Source organism: Anser brachyrhynchus (genome assembly GCF_964034855.1).
Source record: "Anser brachyrhynchus genome assembly, chromosome: 14".
NCBI classification, from domain to species: Eukaryota; Metazoa; Chordata; class Aves; order Anseriformes; family Anatidae; genus Anser; species Anser brachyrhynchus.
In genome coordinates this window covers 11,400,584-11,416,659 of record NC_137709.1, presented here as the reverse complement: position 1 = coordinate 11,416,659, position 16,076 = coordinate 11,400,584, and the positions used below count along the sequence as shown (strand labels likewise).

At 52.2% G+C, this 16,076-nt stretch overlaps 2 protein-coding genes across 2 annotated transcripts in view; one reads left to right on the top strand and one right to left on the bottom strand.

Moving 5' to 3' along the window:
- CYSTM1 (cysteine rich transmembrane module containing 1) overlaps positions 1–11,593 on the top strand; it is a 28,559-nt gene extending 16,966 nt beyond the window's left edge. Inside the window, exon 3 of the mRNA XM_080555600.1 lies at positions 11,102–11,593. Within this exon, the coding sequence (XP_080411726.1) occupies positions 11,102–11,208 (107 nt within the window). The 3' untranslated portion in view covers positions 11,209–11,593. The remainder of the gene's footprint in view (positions 1–11,101) is intronic.
- Positions 11,594–13,531: 1,938 nt separating this feature from the next.
- Positions 13,532–16,076, bottom strand: part of PFDN1 (prefoldin subunit 1) — a 33,681-nt gene continuing 31,136 nt past the window's right edge. The window contains exon 4 of the mRNA XM_080555598.1: positions 13,532–13,752. Within this exon, the coding sequence (XP_080411724.1) occupies positions 13,669–13,752 (84 nt within the window). The 3' untranslated portion in view covers positions 13,532–13,668. The remainder of the gene's footprint in view (positions 13,753–16,076) is intronic.

The following is a 16,076-nucleotide window of genomic DNA, read 5'->3' as shown; positions in this document are numbered from 1 at the left end:
ACAAATGTTAGAGGAAGTTCTCAAGTTCTGTAGGTTTGGGAGATGTCTCTGCATCAGTATTTGTTGCAGTATGGAAGAAAATTGAAGGATCTGAAGCCCTGAATTACTGTACCCTTGAACGGGGGAGAAGCTGGCTTCTCACGTGACATTGTCTCCTGAATGCTTTCTAACCTGTGTGGCAGCATCTCTAGTGCTTCAGAGAGCTGGCTGGTACCTGCTTTACCCCAGAAGAGCCCAAGTACCTGCTGTATGAGGTATGCTTTCCTCCTAAGAAGTGCCTGTAGCCCTTCTTCTCAGAGACGTTGAGTTCTTCCTGAGCACATCTGCACTCCATAAATGCTGGTTAGTGTCATTTCCACAGGCTTCCTGTGTTGTCTCAATCTCTGAATGACAGCTCCATGTGATCCCTGTGTGTTCAGGTGAGGAAGCTCGCCTCTTCCCCATCCCAGAGCTCAGCTGCAAGAAAATCTTCTGCAGGGCTTGTGGTCAGAGGCACCCTGTGCTCTGCACACGCAGTCTGTGAGAAAGAAACTTCACCATTGTGCTAAATGCAGCCGATGCAGCATTGGCTCTTGAAAGTGCTTGCTTGGCGTGCCTCTGCGGTCGCTTTCCTGAAATGTCTTGCCTGGTCAGCTCCCTGAAAACTGAAACAGCTCTCCAGGGTGACCAAGGGCTTCTTGGATTTGCGGGAACTGAAAGGTGGGACTTCCTCACCCTGGTGGATGAGGTTGTGCAGCCACTGAACAGTGATGCTAGTGTGGGAAACTGCAGGTAGTACCTTCTGCTTGAGTGCAGGCTGCAGCCCGGGCTGCAGCAGCGGCAGCTCTTGGGTGGTGTAGAGGACTTGCAGGTGAAACTGGCTGTGCTCACTGGCTGTTGTCCTGCACAATAATTGATTTTGGCTCAGGTAGCTCTGGGAGTAGAGCTGTTCATGTTTGTAGCTGGGGATCGTGAAACTCTGAGTGTTTTGCAGCTTTGTAGGTTTTTTTGCTCGGGAGTTCACTGTTGTATTTCCACCTGGCTCTGGCAGGTGTCTGTTTTATGAGTCTGCTAAGGCTTTTCCTGGAATTTGAATACTGTGTAGGTAGAGTATTTGTACTCTGAAAACCTCTGGTCAAGACGGAGCTGGAGGACTGGGGAATATAATTTCACAGGTATGAAGCTGCTAAGATGTGTCCACAGAGAGAAGGAAGTTTTTCTTGCCAAGGGAGCTGCTAGGTGCCCCTGTGCTCTAGCTCTGCCCAGGAGGTCTTGTGGGCATGGAAGGAGGCGTGGTGTGGAGAAGAGCCCTGTTGGCAGCTAATGGGAAAGTTTTAGCTGAAGTACACGTTCCCCGGTAGTGCAGCCCCTTTTTTCCATGCTTGCTGCTAGCATGGGATGTACGACAAGATATGCTGCAGTCTAGGGAGGTCTAATTGGGTCATCCTTCCTTTCGTGGTGCTGTGTCTGTGCACCTGGAGTGCACATCCCAAAGCATGCCTCAGAAACGCTGGATTTCTGGTCACTATCACCTCTGCATCCCTTGACTGCTGCTAACACCCTTGTGCTAACTTTCTCTTCTCTGGACTCCATCCCAAATGGAAAGACTTAGAGAAAACTTAGGTAAGAAAGTTTTGAAGGTATAACCAGATGCACAGACTGACTTATCTTAGCAATCTGCTGCAGGCAGCACTTAAACCTGTATGAAATGATTATTAAAATAGTGTTGTACAGTATTAAATCCCAGAATCGTCTAGGTTGGAAGAGACCTCCAAGATCACTGAGTCCAACCTCTGCCCTAACACTAACAAGTCCTCCACTAAACCATATCACTAAGCTCTACATCTAAACGTCTCTTAAAGACCTCCAGGGATGGTGACTCAACCACTTCCCTGGGCAGCCCATTCCAGTGCCTAACAACCCTTTCAGTAAAGAAGTTCTTCCTAATATCCAACCTAAACCTCCCCTGGTGCAACTTTAGCCCATTCCCCCTCATCCTGTCACCAGGCACGTAGGAGAACAGACCAACCCCCACCTTGCTACAGCCTCCTTTAAGGTACCTGTAGAGAGCGATAAGGTCGCCCCTGAGCCTCCTCTTCTCCAGGCTGAACAACCCCAGCTCCCTCAGCCGCTCCTCGTAAGACTTGTTCTCCAGACCCCTCACCAGCTTCGTTGCCCTTCTCTGGACTTGCTCGAGCACCTCGATGTCCTTCTTGTAGTGAGGGGCCCAAAACTGAACACAGTACTCGAGGTGCGGCCTCACCAGAGCCGAGTACAGGGGCACAATCACTTCCCTAGCCCTGCTGGCCACACTGCTTCTTATACAAGCCAGGAGCTGTTGGCCTTCTTGGCCACCTGGGCACACTGCTGGCTCATATTCAGCCACCTATCAACTAATACTCCCAGGTCCCTCTCTGCCAGGCAGCTTTCTAACCACTCATCTCCCAGCCTGTAGCTCTGCTTGGGGTTGTTGTGCCCCAGGTGCAGGACCCGGCACTTGGCCTTGGTGAACTTCATACAGTTGGCCTCAGCCCATGGGTCCAGCCTATCCAGATCCTCCTGCAGAGCCTTCCTGCCCTCGAGCAGATCAACACACGCACTTAGCTTGGTGTCATCTGCAAACTTACTGAGGGTGCGCTCAATCCCCTCATCCAGATCATCGATAAAGATATTGAAGAGGACCGGCCCCAGCACTGACCCCTGGGGGACTCCACCAGTGACCGGCCTCCAACTGGATTTAACTCCATTCACCACAACTCTTTGGGCCCAGCCATCCAGCCAGTTTTTAACCTAACAAAGCGTACGCCAGTCCAAGCCACGAGCAGCCAGTTTCTTGAGGAGAATGTTGTGGGAAACGGTGTGAAAAGCCTTACTGAAGTCAAGGTGGACCACATCCACAGCCTTTCCCTCGTCCACTAAGTGCGTCACTTGGTCATAGAAGGAGATCAGGTTCGTTAAGATTTTTATCTTCATCTTATTAAATAAGGCTTCTCACTTGCTGTCTGGACAAGCTAAAACAAGGCTTCTGGTGCAGAAGTGGCCTGTGATAAAATCGCTTGAATCACGTGGGGGAAAAGGTTATTGGTCCATTCTCTACCGCACGCTTCTTCCCAGAGGAGAAAGCTATGGTATTAACGAACACTTGTGGTCTGAACAGTTGTCACTCTGGCAAGCAGCCGTTTAGATAGTATGGGATGAGTTTAGTCTGCATAGCACTGTTTGGTGACCTGCTTGTTTCTGCTTCCTCTTGCATGCTCCTGGACTTGCCTCGTTTGCAGCAACTAGGAGCGTATCTGACTTGTTTGCATGCCGAGTGGGGCTGTGTGCTGGGATGCAGCTCAAGCTAAAGAAGCAGCAGACGTGACCCGTTGCTGTTCCTGTGCTCCTAGCCCTGCAGCCTCAGGAGGCAGGAAGGGGTCTCTGCAGCCGGCCGGTGCCCCAGCTGAGCGGGATCCCTGGGCGTGAGTGCCTCGCTTTTCCCCAGGTGGCCAAGTTCGTGGCTTGCTTGAAGTGAGGTTTTGCTGTGTACATGGATGTCATCCCTGAAATAGCTGGACGAAGGTCAGAGCCCCATTGGCATGCAGCAAAGTGTCTGGAGGGGCTCAAAGGCCTCTTGAGGGCTCCGGGCTGCTGTTGCTCCCTGCTTTTCAAGGGGTTCTCTGTGTAAGTCAACACCTGAATGGAGCGGTGCTGTCTGTGCGAGGGCCCTGGGAAAGCACGGTCTGGTTGTGTTAGCAGAGCCTCTATCACTGTATAGCAATCCTTGTAGACCCATTAAAGCACTGGGCTAAGTCTAAGGTCATGATTTTAGTTTATACCAAACCGTGTTAAAAGTAATGCTCGTGCCTTTCCCTCATGGAGCTAATGATTAACGTACCACAGAATCATAGAACGGCTCGGGCTGGAAGGGACCTTTAAGCTCATCCAGTTCCAACCCCCCCGCCACAGGCAGGGATGCCACCCACTAGATCAATTAGGTGTGAACAGAAACAAAATATGTATGCTTAAGATAAAGCGAAATGTATGTGAAATAACAAAGTATTGTAGTATTTGTTTTAAAAACAAAGCGGGAGTTACTCGCGCTGGACTGTGCAGACTGTGTGATTACAGGGAGCGCTGCCGTATTCAGAGCAAGCATGATTCATTGTGGTCTGCAGTCCTTAAAGCTGATTAGAAGATGGGAGGGTCTGCTCAGTTTATACCTTGTCCCGTCCTATTTCAGAAAAAATAGTGGAAGTGGCAAAGTGTGAGCCTTTTAAAAATAAAAACAGCTTGAATGCCTCTGAGAATAGTCACCCTTATGTCTGTTCTCTATTGGGTCACCAGTCCCAGAGTGCTAACGGGTTCCTGCTGGTAGCAGGAGAGACTTTGGCACGTCATGGGAGATCTTTGGAGTTCTTCCTCTTGGACAAAAAAGAGGCACAAAGGAGGTAATGAAGTCCCCAGTAAGGTGTGCCACAGTGAGCTGGCTGGCTTTTGTTCGGAGCCGTTCAGATTTCTGACGTGAAGCATATAAAAACAGCCGTTTCCTTGATTGACATAGTTTGGGTTGGTTTTTTTGTTGTCGAAGTTACTGCAGCAGGCAACCTGATCTCTGTTAATGGAAGACTGCTGAGCAGGAGGAGTACTGGGAAACTGCTGGATACAGTGAGTTGGGGAGATGGTGGCTGACATCACAAACACACTCAGCTAAACTTACTTATTTTCAGTGGTTTGGGTAAGGGTTTCATTATGCTACATCTTAACCCTGTTTACAGAGGATCTTCTGCTTTTAAAGCAGCGCTAATGCATAGACTAGAAAGAGGGAATAAGGGTGCAGTAAAACACGCTCTTGGCTTCCTTGGGTTGTTCGCTGTGTTTGTATTAGTGCTTTGAAGCTGATGTTCAACTGCTTAGCGTCCAAAATAAAAGAATTGCTGTAGGACGTTTCTAGCTTAATGAGAGCTTGGCTATTTATCTAGCCTTCCTTTGAACTGTTTTTTACTCTATGCACTTTGATAGCTGCAAGTGAATGGTCAACCAGCCCTCACCCGGTCTGCTCTTATCCTCTCCTGCGTAAGCTGCACACCCAACTGGCTGATGAGAGAAGCTTTTTAGCATTAATACTATATAGCCGTAGTTAAAGTTTCTCTGGCATGTATGTCAGATGAATTGTATCCACACTTTCTGAAGCGCTGATGAATCTTCAAAGTGATCATTAAATTCAAAGTATAAAGGCAAGGAGGTCGTTTTTACTTAGGATATTGCCGAGGTGCTGTCAAAGTCTGAAAACCTTCACTGGTAGTTGTATTTCCTCTCAAACCAGATTCTTGCTTTGTCTGAAGCAGTGTTTGGAGCTGGTCCCTGTGAGCTGGTGGTGGCAGAGCTGCCCTGCTGAGACTTAGTATTTCAGCAAGTGTTTCATAACAGTACTTGATACGTACTTCAAATATGCTTCGTCAGTATGTCCTCATCGCTTAGCTGTAGTTTAAAATCTTTAATGGATTAATCATAAATACTTTAGGCAAACTCTTCTTGTATGCCTGCAGCCATAGACAGGTTTCTAGAAATTGCACAGGGCGTCATGCTTCAGCTCTGCTTTAAGGTGTGGATGGTTATGCAGCGCAGTCTTCCAGTAGATCATGTAGTTAAACTTGATTTTACGGATCTTTGAGTTATCAGCAAACCCACAAAATCCTTTATTGGTTTGTGTGGTAAAACGGAAGACTTATTAGTCCTGCAAGGATTGCATTAGTGTCAGTGTATCATTTGACAACTCATGCCTTTTGCATGCTCTCTACCATTGCTCTTTGGTAGTTTATTGCTGAGCTACAACACCATGACAGGCAGTGGTCTGAGAGCTCTTCCCAGAACGGTGCTTTGGCTGTGCCTGAAGATACAGCTTTCTTCATTCCCGAACTGTATTACCTGTTCTTCCTGCTTTTTTCTTGGGCAGTTAGCAAATGTGTACAGACTAAGCTATACCTAACTTCAGGTAGCAGCTCTGGAGTCTGAAATCAGCATCTTTAAATCGGGAAAGTAGCGGCAGTCACTGCACTGGGAACACAGGCTGGTGGGAGAGGTAGAGTGCTGCTTCCCCGCTCCTCCGAGCGGACGGTGCCGTATCTGAGCATGGGAAGTTGGGAGTCCTTCCGCTGCTCCAGCAAAGAGCGGTTTCTCAGCTTCTTGTCTTCCAGCAGCCAGCTGAGGAGATGTGAGGCAGTGCCAGTGTAACCTCAGTGTCCACCGACCAGATCTGGGAGCATCACATGCTGCAGAGGAATTTCTGGGGCACAGGAGGGTGCCAGACTTCTCCTGGGTCTTACTCAGGCTGAAGCTGCAAGGACTTTGCTCTGTAGCAAGTTTAGGTTCTTGCTGATGTTTTCAGAGGACAGGGTCAGCCTGCTGCCTCCATACTGCCGGGAATCCCAGGGCTTCCCTACGTGTTCTCCCAGACCCTTTACTGCATGAATCTGGATGTCTTAGGGCACTGTGGTCCTGAATTTGGGGTATGGCAGTGCTCTGTCAGCAGCAATCCAGATGTCTGTGGCTCTGAAATAGGACGGCTTGAAGTGCACCTAGCAGCCAGTTAGAAACCGGTGCTGCTGCAGGCTGCAAGCACAGTGAGCTAGTTCAGAAGTTTCCTGAGCAGCCACGGAGAAAACACCCTCACCTGCTTGCTCTGAGGGATGGCAGGAGCTGCCGAGCGTCCTTTCCCATGACTGTGGGCAGGAGGTGATGGGGGTTTCCCCTTAACAGCGAGGAGCTGTTGCCCTTCACGTGTGCCCTTCAGCAGGCAGCGTGCACCGCTGAAAAAACGCATGCCCTCTTTTTATACAGGGCTCTTGTATCAATTGATAAGTGTTTGGTCTTCATTCGTTGTAACAGAGCCCTTCTCAGAGGAAACAAAGGCACCAGAAAGTTAGCTGCTTGTTCAGGCCTCCTGGATTTGCCAGGAAAAGAAGCCCGAAGGCTTTTCCCAGCCTGAAACATAACTGCCTCCTCTCTCCTTCCTGAAGAACCAGGCCGTGTGACTGGGTCTGTACGGAGGCATTGTGTGGCGCAAGGGCTCGCTTCTCGTCGCAGCTCTGTGCCACGGCAGGCAGAAGGGCAGAAGCTGAGCCAGTGCTGGGCACCGCCTGCTGCAGGGGCGAGTGCCGTGCAGCTGAGGAGCGTGAGGAGATCAGATGTCTGGCTGCACAGCTTCTCCCAGCAGTGCCGGTCAGGAAAGAAAAGTAAGCCTGCATGGGCAGCTCTGTAAAGCCACCTTCTCTTCCGGAAAGCAAGGCACAGCTTCTCCATTTCCCACAGCTGAGCAAGGGGCTCTCCACCCAGGGGAGCACTGCCCTGGCCAGAGGCTGCGGGGAGGAGGTTGCGCAGCCTCCCGTAGCTGGCCCTGCTGCTCACAGCTCTGCTCTGCAGCCCGGGCACCTGCACTGCCCTGGTCTGTGCGTGGCTCCTGTTAGGTCCTGGTTCCCTCCTGCCTCACGCTGAGGGACAGGAGGTGCGTGCCTGACGTGTAGCTGGGAAGCCTAGGAGAGAAGAGCAGAACGGGCAGTGGTGCTCTGCCAGAGACGTCTGGGGTTCCTCTGGAGCTGGGCTGTGCCTGCACGGCAGGAGTTGCCTGCCCTTTGTTATTCCAGCTGGCGAGAGGGAGGCTCCCTGAGGTGGGGGATGCAGACTCTAGCTGAGGGTACGTATTTGGGAGTTTTTACTGGGCTCTGCCACTCTGTACGCCAGCTGTGAAGTATGATGACAGCAGGATTTTAGTATGGTGTAAGTATGAGCCAGATCATCCTCCACCCGTTGCTCTTGAGAGAACTGAAGCAGTGAAGGAGGAGGGATGTTTTTTCCTAGCATGAAGCTTGCCAGGAGAATCAGGCTGACAACAGGAGCCTTCTCCTGCCCAGACCTCTCGTTGTCAACACCACACGTTCAGCTACTCAAGGCAATAGCTATCTGCCTGGGTCAGACTCTTCTGTTTCTCATGTAGACCATAACAAATGGACCCAAGAAAGCTCTAAGGAAGGTCATATGTCCGCCTTCAAATTGTGCTGCAGTTGCAGGTGTGATAGCCAAGCACAGTGAGGAGGAACCAAAAGGAAACTGTTCATCTGCCCTGAGCTGGCTTTGGAGGCTGGCAGAGACAGCAGGCACCACGCTGGACTCATGTATGAGGTACTGCTGGCAGAGCTGCATCCCTGCCAAGGGCTGTAACAGGTGCCAGTGCTTACAGAGCCACTTGCTCCATCACCAGGTCTGTAACAAGTAATATGAAGGTTAATGCAACTGGAACACATCGCTTCGGGGGGTGGGTGCTCTCTCTTATGTGCATGTGCACTGAAGGTATGGGGAAGAAGCAAGGTGAGTTAGACGTGCACGTGCAGTTGCAGGGCTGTGATCTTGTTGGGATGCAGCGGTTCAACACTGGACAGCTACATATCACTGCTCCGCTCTCAGCCTCCCTCAAAAGGACAGAAAATATGATGGGGGGAAAAAAAACTCATGGGTTGAGATAAAGGCAGGGAGATTACTCACCAATTACAGACATGGGCAAATCAGACTCAGTAAGCTAGATTAAAGTAATTTATCGTTTATTGGTAACAGATGAGGGCAGTGAGAACTAAAAGCAAGCTGAAATCACCAAGAGCCAACTGACCGTTTATGGATTAGGACTAAAGGGAAGATAGGAATACGTGATATAAAAATGGGTGTTTGCTACAGGCCACCTGACCACATAAACCAGGCACATGAGGCCCTCTATTGACAGACAGGAGTAGTGTCACACTTGCAAGCCGTGGTCCTCACGGGGGACATAAACCACCCTGGCATCTGCTGGAAGGACAACACGGCAGGGCATAAGCACTACAGGAGGTTTCTGGAGATCCCTGCTGAAAACAGTCTGTTCCAAGTGACAGAGGAGCCAGCAAGAAGAGGTGCTCTGTTCGATCTCATACTCAGCAAAGAACTTGTTGGGTATCTGGAGATCCAAAGGCAGCCTTGGACTCAATGATCTGCATAGGTGCCTTCCCACTCAGGATATTATGAGATTCTTGGATGCAGTGACCATGAGATAGTGGACTTCAGGATCCTGAAGACAGGATAGAGGGTATAAAGCAAGCTCACAACACCTCTGGATGTCTAGATAGCAGACAAGCAATCTGCTGCAGCCTCCAAGGACAGACTTCCCAGCCTATTCTGTCCCCAGGAAGTCCTGGCAGGAGACTGCCGGGATGCTGGCATTTCTTCTCTGGTTTTCCCTCCTTTTCTGGGGACTGGCTCCTCCTGGAGCAGCACGTCTGATACCACCGTGCTTACACCACTGATGGCAACGGCAGCAGCATGTCCATGGGTCGTGCTCGGTGTCAGTGACGCGATGTTTTCCAGCTCCTCAGTCCTTTCTGTGCCGGGACTCCAAGAAGTGGTAGAGCTGAGCCTCCACTGGAGCACAGTTTGCTCTTCACTAACGCCACAAGCAGATGCCAGTCGGTCCTCTTCATCACCGGAGACACTGTTCTGGTGGTGGCATTCAGCAGCAGCTTTAAGCCCAGCGGGGAAAGCTCCCCTCTGCCAGTTAATAAATCAGGGTGGCTATTCCCAAACACTTGGTTGCATCCCTTTGGAAGGTCACTTCTCCAGAGAGACCAGGGTCCAGGGCTCGCTGGTTTCTGGGGGATGGTGACAGTCCCCTGCCCTTTAATGCAAGCTGCTGCCTGGTCGGACTGTCCCGAGCCCATTCTCTGTCTGACTACAGCTGTAGCACATGGTCCCCAGCCCTGTAGCTTTGGGCAGTGCTGGGAACAACCACGACAGTCAATCTGAGGAGGACGAGCCTGGCTCGTGGCTGTGCCTGCCGTGTCTGCTGGCAGGGGTTTGGAAACCTGGGAGCATCCCAGAGCACAGATGTTTGAGCCTTTGAGACATCCTCTTGAAGGAGGTTGATGAGCTTTGGTGCTTGCCAGGAGCTGCCGAGTTGAAGACCAATTTTTTACATACCTGACATCCATGGAGCAGGTTTTATAGGCTATAAACCAGCCGCACAGCACGCGTTCTGATCCCTACAGATCTGTGCATTAACGGTGACACAGCCAATAAAGTGCGTGTCTCACAGTGGAAAAACCGCAGGGCAAGCTGTGAAACGGGGCGTCAGTGCAGCGCTTCACACCAATGTGCAAATTCGGGCTAATCAGACTAACCTCAGTCTGCTTCATTACAACTTGTCCTCGTCCTCAGATCCCAGCAACACGCTCCACAACAGCACTTTCTAGCTTTGGCTGCAGGGCAGAGCTTGCTTTCTTTTAGGCGCACATCCCAGTTTATAAGGAACCCAGTGAAGTCCACTTTCGAACACCTCCTTCAAAGAGAACTAGAGCCGAGCTGGGGAGCAGCAGGCACAGGCTTCAGGATAGGACCGAGTGAGAAGCAGAGTGAAGACACTTGATCTCTTTGGATTAACTGACACAAGGGAAGACTCAGTTTCAGTCAGCGTGAGGTGAGGTGTCTGAAAACAGCAGTCTTCAGACTCCAGGAGAAGATGTGGAGGGTGCAGCCCTGCTGCAGGCTGCTGGAGGGCAGGGAGAGGTGGCAGGGCAGCTGCAGGACACTGGCGCAGGCTGCTGCTGCCCAGTGCAGGCAAGCAAGTGCTCCTGCTCTGCTCTCTGAGCGCAGCTTGCCTGCCCAAAGGAGGTGCATTCCAGGCTGAGCCTGTTTTCTCGCTCAGTAACTGCGGGTGATGTTATGAAAGCCTGGTCCTGGCTGATCTGCTCCAGTTACTCATGCTGAATGCGTAACATAGCGCAGTCCCAGCAGCTGGGACCTGACTGTGGAAGTAGTGCTTTATCTGGGGATAAAGTGCTTTATCTGGGGACTCGTCCGTCTGCAGTGGGTCTCTATGGGTTGCTGCTGCTGTTGGGATGAAACCATGGCTGGAGGCTCTGTCAGACCCATCGTGGCAGCTCCGCACGTGCCCTCCTGCATGTACTCACCTGTGCATCAGTGGAGGCACCCTTCAAGGGTCAACTCCCTGCTGCAGTCCTTGGGGGATGTGTAACTGCCCCTTTGGTTTCCGGCAGGCATGGGCAGCCCACCATAAATGCCGGGGTGCAGACGGGCACTGACTGACTGAGCTCTCTTGTCCCTGCAGTGTACGTCGTGGAGGAGCGGCGACGGGATGACTCAGGCGAGAGCGCCTGCCTGACGGCATGCTGGACCGCGCTCTGCTGCTGCTGCCTCTGGGACATGCTGACCTGACTCTGCTGAAGCCACCTCTCATACCTCTTACTGAGTGCTATGCAGTCTCCCCACTCCTCTCCTGACTCCTTTCTGTTACTGTAATCAACGCTCTGCTTTGCACAGCCAAGAGTTCCTGTCTGTCAGTCCTAGCGCCTTGTTGGGGTGGGGGGTGCACTCCTTATTTTAGTAAAGGGAAATCCCTTTTTAACATTTCTAAGACTTTTGTTGTAACTTTGAAGAATGTGCTCGTGGTGTATTTCAGCCAAAGGCATTCTGATGAAATGTATATTTATCAGTTGAAATTTTCTTAGTCCTAGAAATGAAGATATATGCAACAATTAAAGCCAACAGTTGATTTTCTTCGCTAGGTCACGATTGTTTCAATAAATCTGTCCTGTAGAGAGTGTGCTTCCCCCATCACTGTCTGTTCTCAGCCTCCTGCCTGCACTGACTCCGTGGTGCAGCAGTGATGGACCTGGTTTCAAGCAGTTAGGAGGCCTGATCCCACATGGGTGTTTTCAGCATCATGCCCCTGCTGTAGAGCACACACACAGAGGTGCTCAGAGAGGCAACAGCACAAGAAAGCCCCGCCACCACCAGCACCTTCCTCCCAAACACCCTGCCAGGCTGCTCCCAGGCCCACCACAGTGTTCATTGGGCCCAGCTCCATGAGCCCAGAGAGCACATGGGCCCAGTGGCAGGCAGGAACCAAACCAGGGTACAAACACCTTGTCTGGGCCCGTCTCCAGGGCTGCTCCTGCGACACCGCAGCCCCAGCATCCAGGCACGACACCCAGTGCCACGCATCGCATCTCAGACTATGGAGCTGCTTGCTTGAGGGAGGAACACATAACAGGATGCAGGGACAACAGTCATTCAGGCTGGCCCAGGACTTGCTATGGGAGGTTTAGGAGGCAGCAACCAAAAGGCGGAAGGGGGGAAGTGATTTGGAGCAGATCATGTGTGGAAAAATAGCAAGGTAAGGGGGATAAAAGAGCCAGATGCTTGCAGGTAACTGGCTGGTCAGCATGCTTGTCCAGCACCCGGCCAGCACAGGCTGGCCCGTCATTAAATTCCTCTCAGTCCTTGAGCGAGCACCTCCTGCTCCATGTTTCCATACGCATGTGGGGTGACTGTGCGGAAACTGGGGACAGACCACAGGTCCCGTGCAACAGGAAGGAGTGCGGGTGTGCGAGTGTGCAGTGCCTGGTGCCAAGCACCCCAGCCCAGTCAGTGGGTAGGTGAGGAGGCCTGGGGTAAGGGGGAGGTGGGTGGATCGCCAAAGGGTCAGCTCTGCGTGTGAGTGTAACTGTGTGCGTACAGGGACATGAGTGCTGGTGGGTCAGCTGTGGGAGCAGGGGTGTGCGTGTGCAACAGCCTGTACCAGCAGCTGCAGTAAGGCTGGGGCTTGTATGTCCAGATGTCAGCAGCTGGAGATGCTGGGCTCTGGGAGCAGCCGCTGAGCAGGCTGATGGGCTAAGCCCAGCTGCTGAAGGGACCCACCTTGTGCACAGCCTTGTCCATACTGGTGGACTTCTGTCCTGTCCAGCCAGAGAGGGGACAGCCCCGACAGCAAACGCCAGCAGTGTACACCATCCCAATGCTGTTTTTACTTCCCCAGTTCAGGGTGAAATGATGCTGAATCAGCAGCTGCTCTCATTGTCCTCCCCTCCCCACAACACCCAAGTGCCAGCAACAGTATTTGACTGCGCCGTGCCTATCACACCAGGGCTGACAGCCAGACCCAGGCCATGGTGCTGCACCTGGCTGTAAGGCGGGCAGGGCTGTGCCCATCTGCCCAGCACAGTTCAGCCTCCCCGAAATCCCAGCAAGCTGCCAGCTGAGGAGCGACCGCTGACAATTCAATTTTACGGCTGCACCAGTCAGGAGCAGGGGGAGCAGGGAGGCCGGGCTCGTGGGCAGGCACCACGAAGGCTCCCTGTGAGCATCGCGCACACCACGGCACTGACCCTGCACGAACTCAATGCCATGCTGAGGCTGCGTCAGGCCTGCATGTAGAGGGGGGAGTAAGGGACCAGGCTAACAGCCCGTCACCACCAAGACAGAGCAAGTGACAACCCGCACTGGACCTGGAGATGCTTGTGACAGCCTGATCCCACCAGCCGGCTCCACCACAGGTCATGAGCTTGACTGCAGTCACACCATGCAAGGACTGCTTTCGCACGCCCAGAGCCAGCAGCACCCCGTGTGTCAGGGGTGCGAGGAAAGCAGGCTTCCCCCAAGGACACCCACCTATTACTATCTACTTCAAACTCCAGCAGGGAAGGCAGCTGCTGCGCAACACAGAGGCAGAAGGCAGAGAGAATGAGCTAACACAGGCTTTGTGGTAGAGTTTATTAAAACTGCCAAGTAACAGCCATCGTGTAGACGGGCAGTGGTGAGCAGCACCGGCAGAGCTGCCTCGCATCACCCAGAGGGTGCTACGGGCCTGCCTGTGGCCCCATGGGAACCACGCAGCTACTGCGCCCTCCGGGCCATCAGCATTTCTCTGATGTTATCTTCTGCTTCCTTCACGCTTCGTTCCAGGTACGACTTCTTCTGCTGCAAGGCAGAAACCCAGAGGAGAGTTAATGTCCAGCCTGGCACCAGCAGCACAGGGAGACGATCAGGGCAGAGCCCCCAGCAGCCTGCTGAGGGCGCACGCAACACGGCGTGCTTCCCCAGGAGCAAGAGGCGTTTTCATTTCCAGAGGCATCCTGGAAGTGTTAATACTGAATCGTTTTTGCCTGGGCAGTGTTTACACAGAGCTTGAATTCTGTTCCCTCTGAAACCTTCCCCTCAGAGTTGTGGGACTATTTCAACAGCAGAGCTGCACAAAGTGTGTGACATTAAATGTAGCAATGAAGAAAAGGAAATCACACCCCATAATGCTTGGAGCCCAGAGATAAATTAATATGCTGGAGCCTGCTTATGCTATCAGCAACCAACACTAGAACCCTTTCACACTCAGGTTAAAAGAGGCTCTTTTTTCCCAGCTGGGTGTTTTCAGAAACCAGACCCTCTTTTCTATCTGCCGCATGTTCAGAAATTCCCTGCCATCATCACAAAATGTGTTTCTTTAATCATCTTTAATTAGTCCAGGCTTGGCAGGGAAGCAGACCGAAGCTGTGCATCCCAAGATAGGAATTCAACATGCAGCATTTTTTCCTGCTAGTCTGGGTTCTCCTAGGTGACTGGAAAAATCTGCAGTTGGCTCCCTTGACTATTTTCTCTGGGTTTCCAAACAACAGACACAACAGTCTCCCACGGATGCCAGGCCCACAGAAAGCATTCCCGTCCATGTGCTACCGGACTTTACTGCTGGGCGCAGGGAAAGCACCGCTCCGGCTGCTTGGTGATGGGCTGGGGGGAAGCCTGAGGCAGGCTCCCCGGCGGTGGGCTCGCGGAGGGCTCAACCAGCGCCTTCCAGACTGGCTGCACAACAAGCTGCCGAGGCACATGCCGGGCGTCACAGGCTGCACGTGCCTGCACACAGGCCATGCTGGTACAGGGCTGGCTGCCCATGCAACCGCAGCACGACGCTCCTTGCCTCTGCAAGGACCCTCTCCGTCTTGAGGCTGAGCAAGGTACCAATAAACACGGGCAGGATTATCCTTACATTACAGCAGGCTGAGCCTCAGCCTTGAGCATCCGGTCCCAGGCTCCACTGAATCACCTCTACAAACATGGGGAGAGGAACCCAGTATGATAGGAATGACCTCCCCATCTCACCAAAGCTTATCCAAGTGATGAGAGGAGGGGAAACGGCCTCAAGGTGCACCGGGGAGGTTTGGGTTGGATATCAGGAGAAACTCCTTTACTCCGAGTGTTTTGCGGCGTTGGAAGAGGCTGCTCAGGGAAGTGGTTGAGTCACCATCCCTGGAGGTCTTCAAGAAACATGTAGAGGTAGAACTTGGTAGCATGGCTTAGTGGTGGACTTGTCAGTACTAGGTTAAAGGTTGGACTACATGGTCTTAGCGGTCTTTCCCAATCCGAATGATTCTATGAAAACTAAGAACAGCTACGGGGAACACGGGAGGTCCTCAGCACTGCTCAGCCATGCATGGGGAACTGCAGAGGGGGAAAACAAAAGGGATAAAACATGTTGCTCTGGGGTTCTCACCCCCAGCCACTGCCTTGCTGAAGCAGACCAGCACCCTGTCACTCAGGTGTGGTGTGGAAACGGGGTACACAAGGCCACCAAAAGCAAACGCTGGCCTTCGATGAGCAGCACACTCCCGACGGCTGTGGGCAAAGGTTGGAGGGGGTTGGGGGTGAGCCCCATTTTTGCCAGATTGCAAAAAATGCCAAGCCAATGCTCCCCTGACAGTTTCCTGAATGATTCTTGCAAGAACACAGAGAGCTGGGATGCATAATGCAGAAGGAAAATCCATTAGCACATGGTAGGGCCCTGCTGCCATCACTCTGCATCCATCCTCTCACAGCTGACCCCACAGCGACACTTCTGCGTACCTGGCAAATTCCCATGCTGTGAGGACACCCCTTCCAGTCCCATTTCTAAATACTGAAGGACTTTTATTTAAATAGTAAAGGTTGTTAACAAAAGCCAAGGCCACGGGTACGGTAAAGGGCTCCTCATCTCTCTCGCCCATGGTCCCCCGACACATGGGATCCCTCTTGCTTTTTAGAGCTGCTTTTCAGGAAACTGGTGGCAGAGGAAGCACCTTGTGGGTTACCACTGCTAATGACTTCCCAGCACAGTGCTGACGCTCTAGCAGGGCAGGACTTCTGCAACTACCGCTGTGTTCTCTTGCTGCTCCTGGAAGACGTTGATGGATTTCACATCTAGGGAACTGAATGTGAAGGTTGGGAGGGGAGACACGTCATAGAAAAGCATGGGTCTGCGCTCAGAGGAAGCTCCCGGA